Below are 25,792 nucleotides of genomic sequence, written 5' to 3' on the forward strand. Positions count from 1 at the left end.
TATTTGTTTTCTTGGTGAGCTCTTAGCACAATGACTGTCATAAGGTATGCTTAATAAATGCGGATTGACTTGATTTAAAAAATAAAAATTATGTCCTTATAACAAAAATCATGCACAAATAAAATTATGTAATTTATTGCTGCTTACCTATATTATGGGGGAAAATGAAGGAATTATTCAAAACAATAGACTATTTAAACAACTTATTTTAAACAACTATATTAAACAACTTATTAGTTATTGAATTCATTAAGCAATTTATTTTGGTTAAAGAGGTGGGAACTCAAAGTTAATGCAGGGTATGTTTGGCAAAGAAAATGTTATCAATACAGTTTTATTAAAACATTAATTGTATCTATGCTATGTAGTACAGACAGACATTGACAAAAATAAAAAGCACATCTTAAAGAGAATCAAATTCTGAAATACTCTGGCATGTAAAAATGGCACAATCACAAACAAAAAATCAATCCAGTGGTCCAGTCCCCTCCAGGAGAGAAGCAGCTTACTCTTTTCACATCACTAAACTGAGAGAACATTTTCCTATTATCATTGTGGGTCTTAAAACAAAGTTTACATGAAGAAAGCTAGATTCCTTTGTAAGGCAAAAATATAGTAAACTATACCAAAACTAATACTGAACAGATATTACATAGTAAACCACTCTCTTTGAAAAACTTATGATCTATTTTTTAAAACGTAAAATGGAATAAAAATTTTTTTAACAGGAAACAAAGACTTTGGCAAAGCCATACTTATTTTCAGAGAGAAAATAAAATGTAGCTGCAAAATTCTTTAAAAGTAAACTAAAAAGAATACTTGAATACTTGTTTGGAATAGTGATTTTTCTATGTGTAAACTGAGTGCAACACTTTAATATGTCAAGTAAAAGCTGCCACTCTCACATCTCTAAATCTGCTTTTTAATTTAAATACTTTGAATAATTTTAATTAAAAATGAAATAAAGGCTGAAAAATACAGATAGTGCATTTTAAGGTGGTTTTTTTTTCCCCAGAGATTTAAATAAAAGTAATTTCCAAACACCTATCATTTACTATGTGCTTATGGTTTGGAACTAATTTTCCCTGAGCACTCTTTCTGTTTGGCTAGAAAAATTAAAACATGATCTGCAGGATATAATTTTATTGTGATTTCTTTTGAGGACACACAGTTATGTCCCTACCAAATGTACACAAATATCTGTCTCTCTATACAGCTCTAAAGCAATCAGTAATCTCATTGTGAACTATTTTAATGGCTGTAAAATGAATATTTTAAATTTGGGACCCTTGTATACTCAGGGTACTTCACCAAACTGAAATGATTTAGTGTCCAAAGACTAATAGCTATTCTACCAGATTCAGAATGATACTAGTAACATAGAAGGAACCAGGTAACTATCTACACTTTCAGGCATACAGCAAATGTAAAAACATTTGTCTAGAAAGAGGAAGAAAAAAATGGGCTGATAGTAAACATTTTTATTTCTATGTGATAAAAGTTGAAAAAAACAAATCCTGCCCATCATACAAAAAAGTTACCTTCCCTTCACGTTTTAAACACTGCAACCTTGGGGTCTTTGTTGCTCCCTAGATACTCATGCAAACCTACATAACATCACTGGGAATTACATTGCACATACTGAAGACCAATATAGTATCCCAAGATGTATAGTTGAAATGATATAATACTAGTTAATGCACATGCATGGTAACACTGCCAGCTGTATTTCAGTCATTTTTTAATGTCTTAAAAAAAAACCCACCAAGAAAAAACTTAGAATTTAGGCCTCTTTCCTTTCAAAGAAATAAATTAGGATTCTCAAATATTAGAAGTCTTAAAATTGTGCAAATTTATAAATAAACATTTTATACATAGCATAACTTATTAAAAAGCAGATTACATTTAAGAAGTTGCATATTTACAAATTTCTTTTTTTTTTTACAAGATCTAACTGGATCTGCATTCATTCTTCTTAGTAATATGATTAATGTAGCTTACAGTATTCAATAGATAAGTCACTTAAAAGATTAAGATGGCAGCCTTCCAAATATCTTCAAAAAATGAACAATTTCAGATGTCTGCACTGCCTTCTGCTATCTGAGATCTTTCCTAAGGTGTCTTAAACAGGACGGTTTTGACCAAAACGACTTTTAGACCTAGGTTAAAATACAAAAATAAATAAATGAAAATTAAAATCAAGGTCTGACTTTATTCTAGATCATCTGAATAGTTGTTACTAGTTAAAAGTTACAGACTTAATAATAAATTTCAATTTTACTAGTATACATTCCTCCACTAAAGTTCTACTCTGTTGTCCTATTTTGGGTTCCTAATGGTTATGTCAGAGATGGAAAAGGTCAGGCCCAGGGATCAACTTAGGAACAGTGTAGAATGCTAGATGTGGAATCAGAAAACCTTAATTCAAATCCCATCCAGAGAGATGACTGACTACTTTTGTGATGTTGGGCAATTCAGTTAATCTCTTTGGGCTTTTCAGTGTCCTTATCTATAAAATAGGAGGGGGCTGGAAAGGTGAACTGTAAGAGGAAGACTTACAATTCTTAACCTACGATAGTGGGTAAATTCAAAGAGGCTTATCATCAAACATTAGCCATTAGGTTTTGAATTTGTTGTGTAGGCCATGGCACCTCATGAGACTTTCTGCTAAGATGTTGACTGCTTCTGATCTGTGTCAACTGGGGGAGAATGAAGCTTGTCCAATGAAATCATGGCTTTTCTTAGGGAACAGTACACACCAAAAGCACTATTTAATGGTATCATGGATTTAGAGTTAGAAGAGATTCCTGAGGTCATTTAATCCAGCCCCTCATTTAGAAATGAGGAAGGTCACTCAGGTAGCATGTGATAGAACTGGGATCCCACACAGCCTTGACACCAGTAGTTAGCTCAAAGCAAAGCTGCATTAAACCATTCAGCATCCCAAAGGTCTCAGTGAGATTTTAAACTTTCAATAGCTTAAAATGGCACTAGGACTTTTGTGACACTATAGCTAAAATTAACATTCTAACATTGTCAGTCTTTGTTAAAAATTTGAAAATACAGTTAAGTACTTAAGTTTTGAAAAAAAAAATATAGGTATTACCACTTTCCTTCCAGCATGATGATTTTTTGTCATTTAATCTTTTGATATGAGGTTTAATATACTCCAGACAAAAGGTAAGTACTTACTCCTATCTTATTTATGCAATTTAAACTAAAATGTAATTTCAAAATTCAGTGTTCTCCTGAACACTAATTCAGGTTCTGATTTACCTTGTGTTTTTCTCTGTGCTGCTCTGTCGTGTAGTGACTGGAATTGAGGCCTTGATTTGAGCTTCAAGCCTAGAATAAATACCACCTGCAAACTGCAAAGTAAATAAATTAAATTATGAAGCTATTCTACTTTGGTTTTAATAGCTGTTTTGCTTATTAGTGGGTCTATTTTTGAATCCTGAAAATTTATTTTTAAATTGAAGATCTGGAGGATAATAGATGTTAACACTGCTATAGCTAATGTAAACAACTAACTGTTAGCATCTACTAATCATCTGCATAGATGCTATTAATCAAAACCAATAACTCAAATTAAATTTCCAGGAAAGTCACATAGTATGTGGCCAGGAATGTCAAATATTAATTAAGAACCTATAATAGGAATAGAAACACACATATAGCCATCTTACTTTGCTGCCTTTCCACGTGAAGCTCATAGGAAGGATGGGTATTTAATAACCTATGTGCTTTCATACTTGTCTACAAAGCTTATTATACAGGAAACACTTTTTACTTTCCAAGGTGAAAACAGATCATGAAGGCACTGAATGAATGAATGAAAACAGAGAATGAAGGCACTCTCAAACTCAGAAAAGGATACTCAAGTGCAATTCTCACTTCTTTTCCTTCCTTCGACTTGACTCGGTCCACATCGCCTAGTCGCATTTTTATTAGGTGCCCTGTAATTTCAGACATCCGGCGCTGATCTGAACATAATGAACAGTAAAACCTGTTTACTTGTGAGGAAACTGTAACCTGAACATCCTAAAAACCAAACTTTATGAATATATGTTCGGAAACATTCCTTAGTAAACATGTTTCTGTAGGACCAAGGTATCAAGTTGCAAAGCCAACCTCTTCATGGATTTTCTGGTGTTTAAGAGGTAGCCACAAACTAAGAAAACACAGTTAATAAAAGCAGGCTTTTTTGGGGGAGGGTGGTGGCATAGCTTTGGGTTCTGCTCCCAGGAGTACAAGTCTAGTCTAGGTAAAATCAAAGGGACCCACTCCTGACCACAGCTAGATGAGAGGATTTGTATTGGGCTGGCCTGACATTAAAAAATATAGATAATCTCTTTGAAGTTGGACAACTTCAGATATCCCAAAGATATCTCACTTATGACACATATTTTCTATGTGATCCTGGGTGAGTCACTTACAATGTCAGTGATCTGGGCAACTCTGTAAGACCATAAATTGCAGAGAAGGTGCCAACCTGCATGTAGAAGGTGTTTTCTCATTGGGAGTTCTTCATGTCAATGAAATCACAAGTCCACTGCCTATCCTTATCCCTCCCTGTCTTAAACTGATGTGTCATCTGGCTGGCAAAAGTAAAAAAAAGCAAAAGTAGGGGCTGGGCTAGTGACCCACAGAATTTGGAATCTGGAGTAGCTTTCCTGGGGGAACACAAGTGAAGAAGTGCTAGAAAAGAACTCAGGGGTTACTGAGTCCAATACTCTTGTTATACAGCTGAGGAAACTGAGGACTACAAAGGCTAATGATTTGTCCAGGGTCACACAGGTAGTCAGTAGAAGAGTCAGGAATCAAACAAGGTTCCTCTGATTCTGAATCCAATGTCCTTTCTACTGAACCTTGTTAAGATCATTTTGACTCATTGCATGCTGCTTTTCAAAGATTGTATGCTAGCCTGAAGCTTCACCAAAAACATATTAAGAAGAATGCCTGTTCCCTGATAGTCTGCTAAGCACTGAATGATCTTTTAAAAAAAAATATATATATATATACACACACACACACACATTTTTCTAGGAGGTACAAGGCTGCATTTTGGATTGTCTTGATTTGCATTTTTCTTATTACCCTGGACTATAAGTTATGAAAAAATTATTATGGTTATGAAAAAATTTGACTTTCCATTTCTTTTTTTGTAAAATTTTTTATGTCTTTTGATCACTGCCACAATGGGGAGCATATATTAGTTGGATATACATCATTTTCTTATAAATTCTGTAACAGATCTTTATTTGATATGTTTACCCAGCTTCTCCAAAGTAGAAACATATATATATATATATATATATATATATATATATATATATATATATACACATAATATGTTTTCTTCTAGGCTTTATATGATTTAGGAAAAAATTTTTAGCTTGCAGGATAGATTATTACAGTCTACAGGTATTAGGTATGTCTCTAATTTTTTTCTTTTGCCACACAGCCATGCTGTTTTAATGAATAATGAGTCCATTCCTTTCACTGTCTTTTGAGGATGGGTATGATAGGTAAAGCGCTTATTAGACATTTAATATGTGCTAGCCACTGTACTTAGCACTAGGCAGAGGTCCTTATCTTTTTGATTCACTGGGTTCTACTTCTGGGTTCTCTATTCTTTCTAGTACCAGACAGTTAAAAAATATTAAATATAAAAAGACTGCTTCTGCAGATTACATTCCTTTCCTTTGTTTTCTAGTCCACTGATGTTCTTGATATTTATTCTGGTCTACCTACAATCTGGTCTCCACAGTGGAAAAACAAGGTGGAGGAGTAATGCCCATTGTCCAGACGATGAGATTCAGCTGCAGGGACAATCCACAGAGGTAGCTAGTCCATCAGTCAGTACATCTTGGATGGACCCTGTAAATGGGATAATGAGCTGGGCCCACAGTTGATAGGAAAAAGAGAGTAGGATGAATGTACTGTTTATCCACATGAAAACAGTTTTTGGTATATTTCTTTTTTTTTTTTTTACTTTTTTTTTGCCTTTTTGGAGGGGCAATTGGGGTTAAGTGACTTGCCCAAGGTCACATGGCTAGTAAATGTTAAGTGTCTGAGACCAGATTTGAACTCAGGTCCTTCTGACTCTAGGGCTGGTACTCTATTCACTGTGCCACCTAGCTTCCCCTTTTTAACTTTTTTTGGGGGGTATATTTCTTATAGCCTATTTTTCCTTGACTGTTGTTCTTATAGTATTCGAAAATACTATACTGGTTCTGTTTGCTTTATTTTGGTTTTTATTTTCTTATGTGTTTTAAAAGTAATTTTTTTTTCTCTTTGGTGTTTTTTGGTGGGGTACATAAAGACCCTGGATCTATCTTATTCTTTCACTGTGATAATTTGGATCAGTCTCTTAAGTCCTTATAGGTTTATAACTCAATGCAGTCAATACCGAAATATAATTCAGATGAATTATAATAATTTTATGTCTAAGTGGTATTTTCTTTTAGTGAAAGGGCTACTGAACTACACATTAATGATAAAAGGTGGCCACAGGTCAGGGACCACATAAACAACCCAGCTTGCAAGAACATTTCTTTTGCTTTTTTTCTCTTTTTTTGGAAGGGGAAAGGCAGGGCAATTGGAGTTAGGTGACTTGCCCAAGTTCACACAGCTAGTAAGTGTTAAGTGTCTGAGGAAGGATTTGAACTCAGATCCTCCTGACTCCAGGGCCAGTGCTCTATGCACTGCACCACCTAGCCACTCCGAGAACATTTTCTTACATAGTGTAGTCCCTTTGTTTATCACTGATATAAGCCAAATAAAAATTATCTATTTTGAAAAGAATTATGCACCTATACACACCTTTCTACTATAACAGTTGATGCCTAAAAAGGACAGATACTATAGCAATTTACATAGGAGTTTGGGAAGGATTCACAGAGTAGATCTGTTGTTCTCTCTCTATCACGAAAGCTTAGTCATTATGAACTTGCTCTTAACAAATTTCAGACTAAGAGATCTGCACCGGACCTGGCTTCACTGTTGCTGTCACTGTTCCTCAGTAGTAGTGTCATCTTAGATAAGTCACTTCAAATGTCCTAAAAATCAGCCTCCTTATCTGCAAAATGAAGGGCTCATCTAGATTACTGATAAATGCTCCTGCTGTTAGGTTTTCCAGAAACTTCTGTTTGTTCAACATGTTCAACATTAAAAAAAATGCTCATCTCTCTTATGTATATAACCAAACTAGTATGTCTTACCTTCTTCTCTCTGGGCATCCTGATTGAACCTCAATGACCTGGAGGCGTCCCATTTGTTCTTCTGTATACTCACACTATCAAAAAAAAATCAGGTTCCATGCCTTTTTATTTGAATGTGTGTCTATGTATATGTAAATACATGCATATATATATGCATATATAAAAATATATGCACATATGAAAAAAGGATGCAAAGGCTATACTTACACGAATGGAGAGGCATCTTTGGAAGTTGACTAAAAAAAAATGGAAACAACCCAGTGATGACACTTAGGCCCAACTATAACACATTTGCTGATTTAGCCACAAATCAGTATTAAAGATAATTTTCTCTGATACATGAATGTTATCTTAACCACACCAGCATTTTCACACCTACAGCACTTACCCTGTAAGTGGGAGGATGACTATGTCTCATGGCAGACTACACAGATCTTTGGAGTGCCTGCCATCACAGGGGAAACAGCTGCTCTAGCCCATTTTAATGGGGCTACTGCTCTCTCCTGAAATACCTGAAGCATTTCCTGATCCCCCACTGCTAGTGCTTCCTCCCTCCAATAACTTTTCTCCTGTTTTACAGAGAGTTTACATACAGCCATGTGTGCAAGCTGTCTTTCCCAATGTCCCCGGGGCCTGAGCACAGTTTTTATAGAAAGTGCTTAATGAATACCTGATGTTTGACTGACCTGACTCTCCTCATGACCTTTATTCAAATGTTCTAAGTTTTCAAGTGATCTAGGTGATCGGTAAATTAATAAACAAAATTACCTTATCTGATGATTTTTCTTTCTTTTGAACACATGGTGAAGACATCTGTTTTTTTGGCTGTTTGGTAAACTTCTTTGGCTTTTCTTTTTTCCCTGTAAATAAAAATGTTATTAAGTTATAAACTTGTTGCTAATTGTTGATTTCTGGTTATCATGAGTCTTTTGTATTTGAGGACACTGGCAACTGAGATTTTTCAGTAATCACGGTGCCACAGAATTTGCAACCATGAAGTGTCGCCTGGAGAAGAATGGTGGAAAAGCTGGGCTTGAGATAATAAAAATGACATTCCCCAATTACCTATAAACTTGGTGCTATATCAAACCACCAAGGGGACGTTTTAGAGAGCTAGACAAAATAGTGACAGAATTCATTTGAAAGAACAGTAGGTCTAGAATCTCACAGAAATAATGAAAAATAGTAGGGATGGAGGAGGAAAAGCACTTCCAGACCATAAGTAATATTAAAATTCTAAATTTAAAATTCTAAAGAAATATTAATTAAAACCAAAAGTATTGGTTAAAAACAAAAAGTCAATCAATGAAACAGCCTAGACAAGGAGGAATCAGAAACAATTTAACTCAATAACCCAGTGTTTAATAAGCCACAGAACACTAAGCTACTTAGGTAAGAACTTCGCGCTTCATGAAACCAGAAAGTAGATTTGGAGAAATTAGGTTGTGGCCATTATCTAACATCTTATACCATAATAAGCTCAAAAGGGATATAAACAAGCAGAATATTAAAGGTCACAGCACTAAAAAAAAAAATTAGAAGAGAACCAGATCAGGGGCCTTTTACTGCCATGGCTGGAGAGGAATTTTTTTAACTATACAAGGGCTAGAAATAATCACAAAAAAATAAAAAGATAATTTTAGGTTACATGAAAATGCAAAGCTTTTTCATGAACAAAATAAGTGCAACTGGGATAAGAAGGGAAGATGTTAAGTTGGAGGAAAAAAATCTGTGTATCAAGTATCTCTGACAAGGGTCTTATTTACAAGACGTAGAGGGAAAGAATATAAGTATATGCGACCTCAATCTAAAGAGAGTACAGAGATTTTTGAAAAAAATGAAGGAAGGTTATTTCTGTATTTGTCATGCAATCCATTTGCATGTTTAACTGTCCTTCTCCCACATCCAACCCATCCCGACAGTAAACTTTATGAGGGCAAGGGCAGGCTTAGTTAAACTGCACCTGCCCTCATGCCGAGCATGTTTAATAAGGGTTTGTCAAAATCACTTTTGAAAGCAGCAGTGAACACTGATGCTTGTTTTTAACGTAGGTTATACCTTGCTTTTTAGTTACTTCTTCCTCATCCCCAACCTCATCTTCAGTAACTTCAGACCCAGTGGTATATTCATCCTCTTCTGAAAATAATGACTGTTGTTTCTGAATTTAAAAAAAAAGTCGTGAAATAAATTCTCTGCTTTTTAACCATAAAGAGATGATCATGTTTCTAACATACTGCTCTCAAAGCAGAAAAGAGCATGCATCACAATGTAACATTTATTTTGGAAGAATAGGTCAAGTGAGAACAAATTAAGAAATATCATGGAGGGGTGGCTAGGTGACGCGGTGAATAGAGCACTGGCCCTGGAGTCAGGAGGACCTGAGTTCAAATACGGCCTTAGACACTTGACACACTTACTAGCCGTGTGACTTTGGGCAAGTCACTTAACCTCAATTGCCCTCTAAAAAAGCAAAAAAAAAAATCATGGTCTTCAGCAATGGTTGGCTAATGGACTGGGAGCTTCCATATTTAGGGCACAGTAATTATATTGTGTATTTGTTTCCTCCCACAGTAACTGCTACAATCCTAAGGAAAAACAGATGTTAAATAACTGTCTCTTGACTTGAGGGGACTTTGATTATAAACTGAAAGCTTAACTTTTTTGTGTAAAAACCAAAATAATGATTCCTGGCATCAAAAGTTTCACATTTCCTACAACATATTCCCTCTAGTTACAGTCTCCTCCAGCTCTCCTAAACCTACATACCATTTTGGTATGTAAACTATCACAGAAGTTTAAATGCTGTTTTAAATTTAAAAGGTAGAAGATACTTTAAAATTTCATTCAATTTTTAAAAAATGTTAACATAGTAATGATGAAAGACTTGGAACAGATGGTGGTACCATTAAATCAGAGATGTCAAACATGGTGGATATTGCTACTTTAAGAAAATATTGCCAAATATAATAAACACCAATTTTTCACTCTAACAGATATAAGTTTAGCTAAATGATCAATTCACTAAAATTTCTGAAATAAAAATTGCCTAAGATTCAGCTTATTAAGTTCTTTTTTTTTCTTCTAAGAAATTCAGGAAACATGAATATAATCATTTACCAGCTGCAGAGTCCAATTTTTCAAGGACAAGAACTGTAAGGAAGGCAGAAAAATACCAAATTAATAGCTATACTTCTAATCTGATTATAGTACAATTTAAATTTTGTGACTCCTAGTATAGAATTACAGAAAATGATTTAAAGTTAGACACCAAGTTTACCCAAGAACTCTCTAAGAATTTTATTACAAATTAAAGAACCAGATTTTGAAATCATTCATGTTACCAAATTATTTGTTGAAATAAACATATATTAAACTTAGAATTATAGTATGGCCAAAGGTCCCTTGATTATTTGTATATTTTGAGGTTTAAAGGTTCAAGAGTATGAGCTAAGGAAGCCCACATGAAGCAGACAATTCAAAGTGGGAAAAAAAAGCTAATAATAGGGCACAACTAGAAAAAGACAGAAGTTTTAAGGATATGGTAAAATTATGAGGAGACAGAAGCCACTGAAGGTCTTCATGGGACTTGAAGTCTTACTGGTGGAGGGGTAATAAAACATGTGAAACTCTATATTAAAGTGTGTGTGTGTGTGTGTGTGTGTGTGTGTGTGTGTGTGTAACAGAACATGGTGGCTTAACTAGTTAAGGTTTTTAGTTTGTAAAAATTAAAGATACCCAAATACAACAAAAGGTTAAAAGAACCCAATATCATATCATCATTTATTTATTGTAAGTGAAAAGAACCTTTGTTTGTTTCCAACTTACCAACAGAAAACCACAGGATAGCATTACATTTCTCAAGTTCTAAAAAATTTCAAACTTGGAAGAAAACTTATAAAAATTTAAAGTAAAACGAAGGTCAAATAAGTGCTACAGATTACGTTATAAAAATATGAACAAAGTATGAAAGAAGGATTCACTCACAGCATTGATCTCTCCAGTTTTGGGGCCCCAAGGTGTATTTGGCTCCAGCAGACCATCACAGTCTAGGCCCTTCTCATCAAAGAAGCCAATTCCATAATCACTTTAAAGAAGATAGAATATTCTTGATATAACAGAAAACCCCGATAACTTTGCATTTCATCACATTTAAATTAAATAATTGTTTAAGTTTCCTAATGTTTTATGAATATTTATGTGGGGTCATTTGCCAGCCATATAGGAAAAATATACTTTTTCTTGAGTATGAGTTCTATCATTGGAAAGTTGTATTTTCTAATCAATTTAGTGCTTTGTATAACAGGGGTCAGCCCCTTTTAAAGGGCACCTTAAATCCTCTTAACCCTATGTGTGCCACAGAGAAAAGTGGGCTACGGGAATTATTACTATTTCTGGAGCACCTTATAATTTTAGTAGCAGCAAATATATGTTAAACTTTCCAATCCAGTTGTAAGTGCAGTAAAATTTAATTGCTAGAATGCTGATACTAACCAAACTTCTTTCTTAGTGTTTTTAACCTGAGTATTTACATAAAGGGCTTAAGCAATAAAAAACCAAAACCACATACAAAAGACAATTCAGAGATTAGAGAATTTCATCCTGTTGGGGTCTTTTCTTACCTAATTATGTCTTTAGGAAAAGGTACAACAATAACATCTCTATGCATGAGCAGATCATCCAGTATTTTAGAAGATGAACAGGTTAGTAAATCCCCACCTTCACCTCGATCACATAAACCAGTCACATGGTCCCTCACTTTACAGCCCTGTTACATAAGAGACATCAGATTAGATTGTTACAGAAATGTTTGCTCTAAGGATCACTGCTTGGTTCCATCCCAGGAGGTGCTGGTTCTTCTCAGAGGGTATATTACCAATTTGAATCAATGTATTTGGATTATACATTCGTCCCAAGAAATCACTCCACTCCTAACACTGTCCATAAAGCTGATAATCAGATTTGCCACACAGCTTAATAATACAAGAAATAAAGTACTAAAATGAAACTAACAGAGGAGTCCAAGAGTCAACCAAGAGGTAATGGCTTTCATCATACAATGAAGAATATGATTTTTCTACATATTACGTGTCTGCACAGAAGATATGCAAAGTTAAAATGAAGAAAACATAAACACAAAGTAATGAATCGATCATCATAATAAATCTCAGGAAAATACATAATGCAGTAGTCATTAACTGATGCAACATCTTTGGCCTGACAAAACTGTTAATTTGTTTAAAATTTTGAGGTAATTTGGAGGGGGGAAGGTAGGGCAATTGGGGCTAAGTGACTTGCCCAAGGTCACACAGCTAGTTTTAAGTGTCTGAGGCTGGATTTGAACTCAGGTCCTCCTGATTCCAGGGCCGGTGCTCTATTCACTGCTCCACCTACTATTTTGGGGAGGAACTAAGATGCAAGAGTCCAACCTCTTTTGCTGGCACTGTCCCATCTGAATTGTCTTAAAAAGTTACCTATAAAAGTTTGCTCCACTCTGAAGACATTACTGATCAGTGATCAATGTGCTGCTACCTTTAAGTATATAATAAATTCTTTTTAATTCTCTTGGTCCTGAATTTTGCCTTGTTAATAAGGGTGAAAGCCCAAAAGAATTTTCCTTTCAGAGCTACCTTCTGCATAGGGTGGTGGTGAGGATAAAATGAGATATGTGTTTTTTGTAGGTTTCAGACTTGTAAGTTATTATTGTTGTCTGAGGAATCTGAAAACATCATCTTACAAATTCTCACAAAGAGATCTTTAATATAAAAAAAACTTATATGTAAATTTTCTTAGTCAGGTAACTTTTACAACCTCACATATCAATTTTTTTTTTTGGAGGGGGGAAGGCAGGGCAATTGGGGTTAAGTGACTTGCCCAAGATCACACAGCTAGTTAAGTGTCTGAGGTCTGATGTGAACTCAGGTCCTCCTGACTCCAGGGCCGGTGCTCTATTCACTGTACCACCTAGCTGCTGAACATATCAAATTTTTGATGAATTATTTAATTCTATCAATAAAAATCAAACATGATGAATCTGAACAGAAGCTTGAGTTTATCTGGCCCAGCGTCCTCAAATTCATTGACAGAAATTTTCTCTTAGAATTAATAAATTTTCAAGTTTTTCCAAGGGAAGAAAAGTCACACTGAAAATTTACCTTTGCAATCTGGGTAGGATCAAACCGAAGAACCTTCTGGTTACAGCAAGGATATATTCCAGTGCCAGAACAACTTGATGTATTCGACATACCAGGATAAATCACTGGTTCTGAGTGATACTGACAATGTGAAAACTCAGTGCAGAGAAAAGCCTAAATATCAAAGGAGAGATACTAAGAACTTATATATATATATATATATATATATATATATATATATGAAATATATATTCTATATAAATATATATTTATATACTATAATATATAAATTTATATGTATATATATACACATAGATATATGGGTGTATACATATATATACACACATACATATATAAAAATTACTACTTTAAAAATAAGATTAATTCAGATTATCTTCAACATATAATTTAAACCATGAATTTGCCAATCTTGTCAAAAGCTTTCTAATAAAAACATGAATACCACTTTAAAGTTGCATAGAATTACCTGCATTTAGAGTAGGAAAGGACCCTTAGAAGTCACAGGATCATCTATCTGGAATTGGAAGGAATCTCAGAGGCCATCTAGTTAAAATCATTTTACAGATGAGAAAAATGACCTAGGGAAGCTCGGACTTGCATCATACAGGTAGGAAGTGTCAAAGGTCATTTAGTCCAACCCCCTTCTTTTAATAGATGAAGAAACTAAGGGACAAAGAGATATGCTGACTTCCCCAGGATTGTACTAGTAAAAATGGCAGAAAGAGGATTCAAACTCAGGTTCTCTGAGTTCATACCTAGTGCCCTTTCTACTGTACTAATATGCTATATTATTATTATTATTTTTAAAGCAATTGGGATTAAGTAACTTGCTCAAGGTTACACGGCCAGCTATTTTGTGTGGGTGCCAAGTATCTGAGGCCAGAACCGATCCCGGGTCTCCCAATGCCGGGGCCGGCGCTCTTACTCACTGCGCCACCTGGCTGCCCCTATGCTATATTATTTTTTAAAAGAGTAGATAAATAACTCCAATATTAATAGAAACTATGATATAAATCTGAAATTAGATGAAAACACTCAAAACTGTTTATAAGCGCTGTGCTAGGATTTTCAGATGTACTCATAAATGGAAAAAATGAAAAACTGTAAAGAATTTAACGTTTAAAGCATTAATGATATTGAATAAGACATCAACACACAACAGTCTGCCCTTGTGAATCATTCCTCCACAAAGTCCTATGCTAATGCTTCATTATAGCATGGAGATGATTCTGGTTTCCTGAAGGCCATCTCAGCAGAGAATATGTTCTTACAGGCTCTACCATGCTGGAAAGGCTTCAAGTATAAGTCCAATCTAGGCTACGTATTACATGATTAATTCTTTGAATGAAAAACCGTGGAACAACAAAAAAGAGGAATCATATTCTTCAGTTCCCTTCCACTTCTGCAGTGATGGGAACAGCAGAAAAAGTGAAGAAGGGGCTAAGAATAGCAGCTTTTAGACTATCTATAAACATTAAATGCTGTTTCTTTAAATGTGAGGTCTTAAAAGAACAGTGAATTGACATACTACTACAAGACCTAAAGCACATTAATCTTTATGTTCTTGTGGTAAACAAAACCAAAAGATAAAAAAATTGCAACTAAATGGAAGGGAGGCTCACAGTTCTTGTGTGTTTTACAGATCTGCCTTTTAAAGCATTGCTATTTCCCAGAAATCTGCCACCCTCCTCCTTCCCACCAAGAGCACTCTCTCTAATAACAAATAGTTAGACAAAGAACAAAGAGATGGGTCACATCTGACAGCATACATCTCATTCTTCACCTCATTATTAAAAGAAGAGGTCTGTTTTATTATCCTTCCATGTATTAACCTGAGTTCTGAAGTTTTAAAATGTAATTTTTCTTATATTACTATGGTTGAGATATATCTGGTGTTCTCGGTTCTGCTCTGCAACAGATCCTATCAGGCTTCTAAAATTTCTTTTTTTTTTTTAATTTTTAAATTTTTAATTTTTTGCTTTTTGGAGGGCAATTGGGGTTACATGACTTGCCCAAGGTCACATGGCTAATTTTTTGTGTTAAGTGTCTGAGTCTGGATTTGAACTCAGGTTCTCCTGACTTCAGAACCGGTGCTCTATTCACTGCACCACCTAACCGCTCCTAAATTTCTCGTTTTCTTACAACAGAATAAGTCTACTACATTCATTTGCCATAATTTGTTCAGCCGTTCCCAATATAAACACCTTCTGGCTTTTCCCCCTACCACAAAAAATGATGCTATGAATAGTTTGTCAGTGTTGAACTGAATATGAGATCTTTTTGTCACTGACTTCCTTGGAGTATACACCTTAGACTGGGATTGCTGGATCAAAGGATACAAGTACTTTAGTGCCATCATATAGTTTCAAATTGTTTTCCAGAATAGCTGAATCAATTCACAACTGTACCAACAAAGTATTAATGTGACAGTCCTCTCACAATCCCCAATATTATTTCTCTTTTTGGAAAAAATTCATGTATTTTTATTTGCATTTCAATTATTAATGATTTCTATCTTATTTCACTGATCATTTGCATTTCTTCTAAAAACTGTTCACTGTCCTTTTACCAACGAATCTTGATTTATAAAGATAGCGCTAGCAGAACTGGAGGCAAGCAGTGTGGAGACAGCGCAGCTAGTGTGAATGAGAGAGGGGCATTTTTGCTTAAGAGAACCTATTTTATTTTGAAGGCCTGACTGAAGGAAGGCTTGGAGATGTCTGTGCTTGCTGCATTGGTTATATGTACCAACTTCTTGGTTGCTATGATGGATTTGGCTTTCTGGTGTTTGAAATAAATGTTGTGGTTCTGTCCTCCATGTGAGATTCTGTTACATTTTATGATTCAGAAGTACACCAGCATATTCATTGCTGCTGTGGGCATTGTGAATATTGCACTGGCATTACACACACACACACACACACATACACTCTCTCTCTCTCTCTCTCTCTATATATATATATATACATTATGCACATTGTTTGCATGTTGTTCTTTTCACTCGAATGGAACTAGTAAGCAAAACTGTATTTTTGTCTCTTTGTATCCTTAGCTCTTAGCACAATTCTGAGGAACATAAATAAACAGTGAGTAAATTGCTTGCAGATTGACTTGTTCTGTAAGTTTGTTTTTCCCCTACATGAAATCCTGTTAAAAATATTTCTCCTTTCTGTCTCCCCTTCGCCTTGCCTTTGCTTAAAACCCTTCCCTTCCTGATTATAACCTCCCTCCCTATGTCTAGGGTTTTACTTTAGTGTATTTCTATCTCCACATAAATTTTACTTATTAAAATTTTTTTCATTGCCTAAACCAGATAAGAGTACAGTAGTTCAAGAGATTCTTCACTTCCCCACCCCCATAAAAATCTTTTCCTATTGCATTTCAGTTATTAGAAACAGCAAGTTTTCTCTTATTCTTCCAATGTCCTTGAATACCCAAGCCTATACACAGCTTGTCTTATTTGTTCCTTCATTAACTCTAATAGATAGTCTTTTCCTTTCCCTTTTAGGATAGAAGTACTCGAACAACTTAGTCCATTAAACTTTTTTTCTTTATCTGTTGCATTTACTTTCAAAATCTTTGCCCCACTGTTTTTCTCAACAGGAATGCACGGCAGTCATCAATTCTTCTAAAAATTCATTTTTTCCCTTTGGTGGAAATATATTCAATTTTGTAAGTTGTTATTCTTGGTTAATGGCCTTTTGATGGTTAATTGTCTTTTGATACATTATATTCTAATCTTTTCTTTCTCATAGTTCATGTATAATCTCCTAGTCACTTAGGTTTTTTTTTTCCTTTAACCTGGGAGGTCTGGAGCTTGGCAACCACATTTCTGGGTGTGTTATTTTTGGCATGTGGAATGGTAGCATATTGTCTATACATCTTAACTCTGTCCTTTGGCTCCAAACTTCAGGGTAATTCTTTTATGATTTTTTGAAAGAGGGGTGTCCAGGGTTTTTGTTTTAACATTCTCTTTTGAAAACTTGATGATTCTTATATGATCTTCTCCTGTCCTGTTTTCCAGGTTAGTTTTTTTTTTTTTTGGAGGGGGGAAGGCAAGGCCATTTGGGTTAAGTGACTTGCCCAAGGTGTAATGGAAATGCAAATTTAAAGATCTTCCCTGCCCCTAGGCTAAAGTGCACCTGGAGCCTGGGGTGGGAGGCTTGTTTTTCAGTAGATACTTCTTGATTGGCCAGTGGGTCCAGAAGGTTGTTACATTCTCTGAGCCAGGAGAAGGCTATATAAGCCCTGATGTGTAGCTTTGTTTTGGGGCTCACTTTGAGAAGTGTTCTGTGATTTGATCTGGATTCTGGGAAGCCGTTGTTGAGAGTCCCCCGGCTTTGAAAAACCCAGATGTTGATTTGGTATGGATGTAATGGTTGGACAGTTTGGAAAGCTGTCTACTTGATCTGTTTCTGTCTTGATAATTCTGCCTGTATACTTTGAAGTTCAGGGTGCTGACCTTTTTCCCCTGAACAAGGTAAACGATATATGTTTGACTGATTAAAGTAAGCTTGTTAACCCATTTTGAGTTGCTTTCCTTTATCAAAGCAGATCCAAGAACCTGTGGTGGTAGCAAACCCTGAGGACGCTTGGGGTGCTTGCTGCTACACAAGGTCACACAGCTAGTTAAGTGTCAAGTGTCTGAGGCCGAATTTGAACTCAGGTCCTCCTGACTCATGGTCTGGTGCTCTATTCACTGCGCCACCTACCTGTCCTAGGTTAGTTTTAATAGCAGTTATGTCATATATTCTTATATATATATTATATATACATATTCTTATATATAACAGTTATATTTTCTTGATTTTGCTCTAACATTTCTTTGAATTCTTAAGTTCCATTGATTTTTTTTTAGCTGTTTCTTCCACTATTAAAAAAAAATTGCATCCATGACTATGCTAGGATTTTCTAGTTTCTGTGCTAGACAACCTATTCCACTTATTTCTTTCTTCAGCTTATTAGGGTTTAACTGCTGAAGATCCTTCTGGCAGAGGAGTAGAGAACTCTAACTGAATGAGGGGAGACTGCTAGAAAGGACTGATTTTTGGCTAGTGTCTACTGGACTTATATTTTGTTTTAAGCTTTCTTTGACTTAAGTACCATTTATAGTCACTTCTCAGAGTCCAGAATGCATACTAAATTCTCTTCTTTCTGGGGGTCCCAGGCAGGTGTGTATGGAGAAGTCTTTGATTGCCATGAACTCTAGGGTGGTCAGACTGGGACAGAGTGGGCCTTTGGTGATTTGCCCCAACATGTGCAGTTAATTTCAAGCATTCTTAGACTCCATGTTACTTGCATCTACCTCTTTGAACCAAGAGCCAGTCGTGAGAGTGGGAAGACACTTAGATCATTTCATGGTATTTTGGGCCAGGTCTAACTCAGGCCAGTCCAGTAATTCAGTCTCAGGATTATGTTGCAGTGAGGAACTCATGGGCCATAAAATTCAATTAAAGCAACTTTACTTAAATAAGGATGTAATTCCTAAATTTAAAAAGGATTCTAACTCAAATAAAAGATTATTCCTTAACACCATTACAGTTACCCCAGCAATTAGGGCCAAGTCAGAAAAGTATTCCTTCAGGATAGTTAGAATTCTGCTAAAGGCTTCAAAACAAAGTTCTCATAGTCTGGTCTTTTAATGTCTTAAATGACAAGGGATCTAAATCAATGATGAGTATGAGAATGGCCTCACCAAATTCTTTTAAGTGAAACCAGCCCAACCTACAGAAAACAGGTGCCACTCCTACCACACTTGGAAATTGGAATACTTGGTCATTTTGTGTTGCAGTGTTTATGCTAAATATAAGCAAAAAGATCACTATTAAGATAGAGGCAGCATAGTACAATTTTTTTTAAAAGCCCTAGATTTGGAGTCATGTACCTCAGTTGAAATCCAGCTCTACTACTTATTACCTGTGTTAATTTGGTCAAATCACTGAAACTTTCTGGGTCCTGGTTTCTTCATTAGAGGAGGTTGGATTAGATGATTTTTAAAAGTGCTTGTATAAATGTTATATACATATGTGGGTATATATATACACACATATATATATACACATACACACACATACACATATATATTTATATGACAAAGGGGAAAAAATTGCCTGGCAATGTAGGAATCACATAAGATTGTTGGTGAATAGGTAAACCATCAGCAAGTTAGAACAAAGGTCACAATCAACATAGAATTATAACAAAGGTTAAAGATAAGAACACTAGCAATTGCAAAACTTTCAACCTGACCTGTTAAAACAAGCAGTTGATGTTTAAAAGTGGAAAATTTTAAAAAGGGAAAATTGACTTTGATAAAGCAGTTGCTATAATGAGATAGCCAAAAGAGCCAGAAAATGCCTTAATACAAACACCTGCCCACTTTGCCAAAGAGACCCAGTAGTTAAAATAGAAACCCATTTGTAAAAGACCACAGAATTAATGCAATTACAATAAGAGAAAGTTTTAACAAGAAAAAACCCCATCAAATTTACATCAAGTTTTTGACTCAAGTCAATATTCAAGATATACTGGGAATCAAGACAAATACATAAGATCAGGAGACATTCCCTAAGAGTTAGAAGGTGAAAGGATATGGACAGTACTCAAAAGAAAAATGCAAATGATCAACAACAATATGAAAAGTTCCATGTCACTTAAAAGAGAATTCAAATTAAAACAGTGTAAAAGCTTTATCTCACATACAGCAAACTGGCAAAGATGATAGAAGATGGAAATAGAGAATGTTGGAGGAGCTGTGGTAAGAAAGGCATACATACTACCTTCTGTTACTATATCCTTCACCCCACTTCCACATGAAGAGATGGTTCTTATCCTTACCAAGGCAAACCCTTCTACATGTACAAGAGATCCCATTCCAACTATCCCATCTCCAGAAGACTGCCCTCTCATTCTACCCATTTCTCCATTTATCTTCAATTTCTCCTTATCTTCTAGCTGCTTTTCTACTGCCTACAAACATGCCCATGTCTTCCAAACCCACAAAAGAATCCTCACTTGATCCATCCATTCTTACTAGTTATTCTCTCATATCTCTTCTCCCTTTTGAGGCTAAACTTCTTGAGAAGGCCTCTATTTCCTTTCCTTTTAATCTCTTTTTACCTCTATACAGTCTTGCTTCTGACTTCATCATTTAATTGAAACCACTGTTCCAAGTTATCAAACTGTCAAGTCTATTGGCTCTGTGTTCTATTTTGACTTTAAAAAAATTTTAAATCTACCTTCTCAAGCTCCCTCACCAATAACTTTTATATATATATATATATATATAACCAATAACCAATAACCCAACTCCAACTGAGAATACAAGAAAAACCAAATCAATTACAAGTATGTATAGTCAATCAAAAAAAATGCCCAATTTTGTTTCATTATAACTTCTGAGTCCTCTCTATCAGGAGATAGGTGGCATATTTCATCACTAACCCTCTGTTAATCATTATGCTGGTAAGAGTTCAACACAATAGTATTCTATCACATTTATATGCCATACCTTTTTCAGTCATCCCCAATTATGAGCACTCTTTCAGATTCCTAAATGACAAATGTTGGAGGGTATGTGAAAAAATTGGGATACTAATACACTACTGTTGTATTTTGGAGAGCAACCTGGAATTCTGCCCAAAGAGTTATAAAACTGTATAATCTTTGTCCCAGCAAAATCACCATTAGGTCTGTTTCTCAAGATGATCAGAGAAAAAGGAAAAGAACCTATATGTCTTAAAATATTTAACAGCAACTCTCTTTGTGATGGCAAAGAACTGGAAATTGAGGGGATGCCTATCAATTGGGAAATGGATAAACAAGTTGTGGTATATGATTGTGATGGAATATTACTGTGCTGTAAGAAGTGATGAGCTGGCTGAGTTTAGAAAAACATGGAAAGACTTGCATGAAATAATGAAAAGTGAAATGAGCAGAACCAAGAGAAAATTGTATACAGTAACAGTAATACTGTTTGAAGAATAATTGTGAACAACCAGGTTATTCTGAGTACTATAAACACTCAAATCAATTATAAAGGGCCTATGAAGGAAGATGCTATCCATTTCCAGAGAAAGAACTGATAAAATGAAGTATTCATAGTATAGTTTTACATATATTTATATATCTATGTCAAATGGTGATCTCCTGTGTGGGATGGGGGAGAAAGGGAGACAATTTGGAACATAGAATGTAGCTAAAAAAAATTTAAAAACCAATTAAGTATAGGAATATCTTTTATTCTCTGTATCTTTCAGTACTATATGACTATAAAAATGTAATCTACTATAGAATATAGTATTTTATACTACATGTGAGTATCATATACATATATATATTACACACACACACACAACTATATATTCTTTTATAGAATATAAGTGAAAGCTGTATTGTTCCCTTATGTTTTCACAAAGAAAAAAAATATTGATTTAACATTTGAAACTGTCAGATGCAAACATGGAAAGAGCACATTTGACATTTGACCATAAGATTCGGCTTTTACGTAGATACTGAATAGGAAATTAAGAGGAGAAAAGTACTTACTTGGTGACATCTAGAGCACGTCAGCCAATTGACAGTCCCCCATAATCGCCAGTACACATCTCTCCATGATTTTAATTCTTCAAAAAGACTAACCAAATATTCATGAACTTCCCAAGTTTTATCTCTAAGGAGAGGATAAGGAATCTTATTTTAATGAACAGCAACATAAGCAATTTATTTTAGACTAAAAAAATTAAGGCTTCTATCCCCAGCAAACTTCTTAAATGATCAGTTTGACATTAATTGTGGTGAAAGATGTGAGGCACTTTGGTATGGGGCTAGAGGATGGGAATTAGTCAGTGATACCTGAGTTTACACACTGTGACACAGTGAAAATCACATACAATGACAAGAGAAAGTCACTTAACCTCCTGGAGCCTCATTTTCCTCATGGGTAAAATAGCAATAATACTTCTACTACTGACCTCACGGAATTGTTGTGAAACTCAAACAAGATAGCATATGTAAAGCACTTTACAATCTTTAAGGAGTTCTATGTCCCTTATCATTATTGTTAGAAGAATTTGTTCTCCATGTTTCTTAAAGATCCTGCAATTATAATAATCCTTGGAGAGTGCCTATTTTATTGTATCCAAATTATTTTTGTAACCATTATCATAAGAGCTGACATTTGGATAGCATTTACTTTACATATATTCTCATCATCAACTACTGCTTGAATTAAGTGGAATGCTGGGAAAACAGAAAGCTCTGTCATACAGAAATTGTAACAATCTGATAGACATTCCTGGTGATTCCAAACATTTTATCACTGTATCACATATCTATCAGTTAACCAACCAGCATTTATTAAATGCCTACTATATGACAAGCACCATGCTAGGTCCTGGGGATACAAAGATGAAAAAGTTGCTTTTAAAGACCTTATGGTCTATCAGGGGAAACGAAAAAGTAAATGTATAAGAATGTTAAAACACACGCATACATAGTAAACACACAGTCACTGGGGGTGGGGTGGGGCAGAAAATAACAGGTGAGAGCATATGCTGCTTAAGGAGGCCCATCTCAGGTTGAAAATGGAGCAGACAGAAGCTCCCCTTCCAATTAATAATGGCATTGGCACATTGGTAGCCCTTGTATTTCCAACCTAGGCAAGATAGACTCAGTTTAAAAAAAAAAAGATTATGATGGAGATTATTCAGTCAGCATTTGGCCTTAAGTACAAATACTATATCCAAATTCTGTTAAGACTACAATTATCAAATAACATTTACTTCTAATTTTTAGTAATCTGAGAATCTATTGGTTGGAGTGGTGGCTTTTTGCAGTGAGTTTATGTGTGTTTTTATGGAGCAAACTCAGAATTCTTTCTCCTGAAACTTGATTCATTGTTGTATTCCTAGTAAGAAATCTGTGAATACTGACAGTACTTCATAGTGGAAATTTTCCTTGATGGATTCATAAAACCACTTTGTTTTTTACTATTTTTACTCAGAGCAGTTTCCTGACAATTTTTTGTTCTTAATACTTTTTAAAAAAAATCAGCTCTGAACAAATTAATTATACAATATACATACATACTGTGGGATAGTTTAAAACTTTATCTTGAAAGCTCTTTATCAAAGAACAAGAACAAGAATCCTTAAGGTTAAGGGTGAAACTTGAGCAACATTGAACACAATCTGTACCATGTTCTCTTCCACTGATGTAAACCAAATTGAAAAACTGTATTACCCATAACTCTTCACATATAATAATAAACCTCATTAATTAATTACTAAAAATGGTCTTTCATTTGGAATAAGATTGTCATCCAGGTTCAGAACCTGGTTCAGAACCAAGTAATTCTTGATTCTTCATTCTTCCAAACCTTTCATATCTAGTCAGTTGTCCAGTCTTGTCCAATCTACCTCCCTAGTATTTTCTATTTGTCCTCTTCTCTCCACTCAGAGGCATGGAAATTTTTCTGTAAATACATGAAAAGTTTACATCAAAGGAAGTTTGGCATTTTATTTTCACCACACCTTATGTGTATATAAACAATGTTTCCATGTTGATTTATGTTGATTTTTCCTGGAATGCAAGGAATTCTTGTTTCTGTTTCTTTAGTTAGAAGTTTCTTACACAAACAGCATCTAAAAATAATTTGAAAACAAAGTAGAAATATTGAAAGTTATAATTAGGAATATATGGTTCTGTGAAAAATGTCTGTCATATAATAAATATTGAAGAATTATTTTACCTGTACAATGTTGCTGCATTATTCCGAGAATCTGGGTTCTGGTACTCTGGATCAAAAAGTCTTTCAATCTTCTTACAAAAAAGTTTACTGTCAATGACAAGCATATCTGTCTTCAACTGACTGCAACTATCTATTATATTTTGACACAAATATTATCTGGTAGTACTATGAAAAAAATTCATCCAACTATACAAGGCACAAAGAAGTTAGGATAAAACCTTGGCTCATCTCTACTGGAAGGGTTAAAATCCTGTAATTTTGTTGTAGTTTGCTATGCAAATTACTACAAAGAGGTAGTATTTTAATCAAAAGTCTGACTTTGTAATAAAATGTGATAAAACTGAAACTTCTCTCCTCCTGTTCTCTTTTGTTGAAAAAAATCAAAATGTTGTAGGCACTGTCTCAGAGGCTAAACGGGATTCATATAATACTTATGATTTTATAGGTTCTAGTATTTGCTAAATTAATGAATAATCTCTTCAGTGCCTACTGAAATATGTTCTGGCTGCTATGATCCTTTTTTATTGGAATGGCTCTAACAATCAGCAACAGGGGGAAAAATTAGAAATTTTAGATTAAAGAGCTCACTGCCCTTTTCTAAGAGAAATCTGTCCTATGTGCATGGATTTTTATCTGTTTGGGCTGTGATTTCAGTTCAGCAAGCATTTATTAAGGACCTAATATGTGCCAGGTACCAGTGCTAGATCTGGAATAAACAAACAATTGGTAACCTGAACAAACTGATAAAAGTAAATTGTTAAATAAATCAAATAGGTGACACAAAGATGAAGTCAGTATTATTTATAGACAAAGAAAGGAAAAGTTGGGTGTGGCTTTATGTTTCTTAAGGAATTGAGTACAGCTGTGATCAAAACAGAAGCTTTTATTCAGGAGGTGCTTAGGGGAGATGTGAACACTGACAAGTAGTTAAATAACAAGCCTATACATCAAAAATCAATATGTAAAACAGGAGGCATTCTGCAAGGACTTACACTGACTATGTTTATTTTTGTTTATTTCTAACCCAAATGACTACTATGTTTCAGGCCAATCAGTCCAGGAGAATTAAGTGCCTACTATGTGTCAGTCACTACGCTAAACACTAAGGATGCAAGGAAGGAGGAGCTCAGTGTAACAGGAGCAGCCAACATAAAAACAATGCTGTATAAGCAAGCCACAGAGAGGATAAACTGGAGCTAATCAACAGAGGATAGACATTAACACTAAGGGAAGATCTGGAAAAATTTCTCACAGAAGGTGGGATGTTAGCTGGGGACCTGGAGGCAGCCCGAGGGGCCAGAAGGTAAAGATGAGGAAGGGTATATTTCAGGCAGGGGAGACAGCAAGTGAAAACAGGAGAATCTGGAGGTGGAACGCCTTGTGAACAGTGAACAGTGAGGCCAGTGCTGTTGGATCACCAAGCACATTTCCGGTATGTGATGTGAAGGGCTCTGAACGTCAGAGCTTCTTCTGTTTGATGATGGAGGTGACAGGGAGTGGTGGGTGCTTACTGAGAAGGGAGGTGAGATGGTCAGGCTGAGTGGTAGGAAGATCACTTTGGTGGGGCCCCTCGGGCTGCCTGGGGGGGGGGGGGGGGGGGGGGGGGGGGGGGCGCGCGCCGCACTGATGGGGCGCAGGCGGGCGGAGGGGGGTGGGGGGGGGGGGAG

General features: G+C 35.4%; 1 protein-coding gene across 5 annotated transcripts in view; it reads right to left on the minus strand.

Annotated features, from left to right (window-relative positions):
* Nucleotides 1-230: 230 nt before the first annotated feature.
* SANBR (SANT and BTB domain regulator of CSR) overlaps nt 231-25,792 on the minus strand; it is a 67,202-nt gene continuing 41,640 nt past the window's right edge. For 4 of the 5 annotated variants that reach the window (XM_069069061.1, XM_069069059.1, XM_069069062.1 and 1 more), the window contains 14 exons: nt 24,126-24,212; nt 23,908-24,018; nt 21,923-22,046; nt 13,376-13,528; nt 11,843-11,988; nt 11,208-11,307; nt 10,341-10,373; nt 9,282-9,381; nt 7,992-8,083; nt 7,431-7,459; nt 7,224-7,297; nt 3,895-3,983; nt 3,277-3,368; nt 231-2,159 (listed from right to left, as the gene is read on the minus strand). In XM_069069061.1, the coding sequence (XP_068925162.1) occupies nt 2,123-2,159; nt 3,277-3,368; nt 3,895-3,983; nt 7,224-7,297; nt 7,431-7,459; nt 7,992-8,083; nt 9,282-9,381; nt 10,341-10,373; nt 11,208-11,307; nt 11,843-11,988; nt 13,376-13,528; nt 21,923-22,046; nt 23,908-24,018; nt 24,126-24,212 (1,267 nt within the window). In that variant the 3' untranslated portion in view covers nt 231-2,122. The remainder of the gene's footprint in view (nt 2,160-3,276; nt 3,369-3,894; nt 3,984-7,223; nt 7,298-7,430; nt 7,460-7,991; nt 8,084-9,281; nt 9,382-10,340; nt 10,374-11,207; nt 11,308-11,842; nt 11,989-13,375; nt 13,529-21,922; nt 22,047-23,907; nt 24,019-24,125; nt 24,213-25,792) is intronic. The other variant, XM_069069063.1, reaches the window with a different exon arrangement.

Source organism: Petaurus breviceps, unplaced genomic scaffold (genome assembly GCF_028583685.1).
Source record: "Petaurus breviceps papuanus isolate PSGF00001 unplaced genomic scaffold, PetGlider_PUasm1.0 90775, whole genome shotgun sequence".
NCBI classification, from domain to species: domain Eukaryota; kingdom Metazoa; phylum Chordata; class Mammalia; order Diprotodontia; family Petauridae; genus Petaurus; species Petaurus breviceps.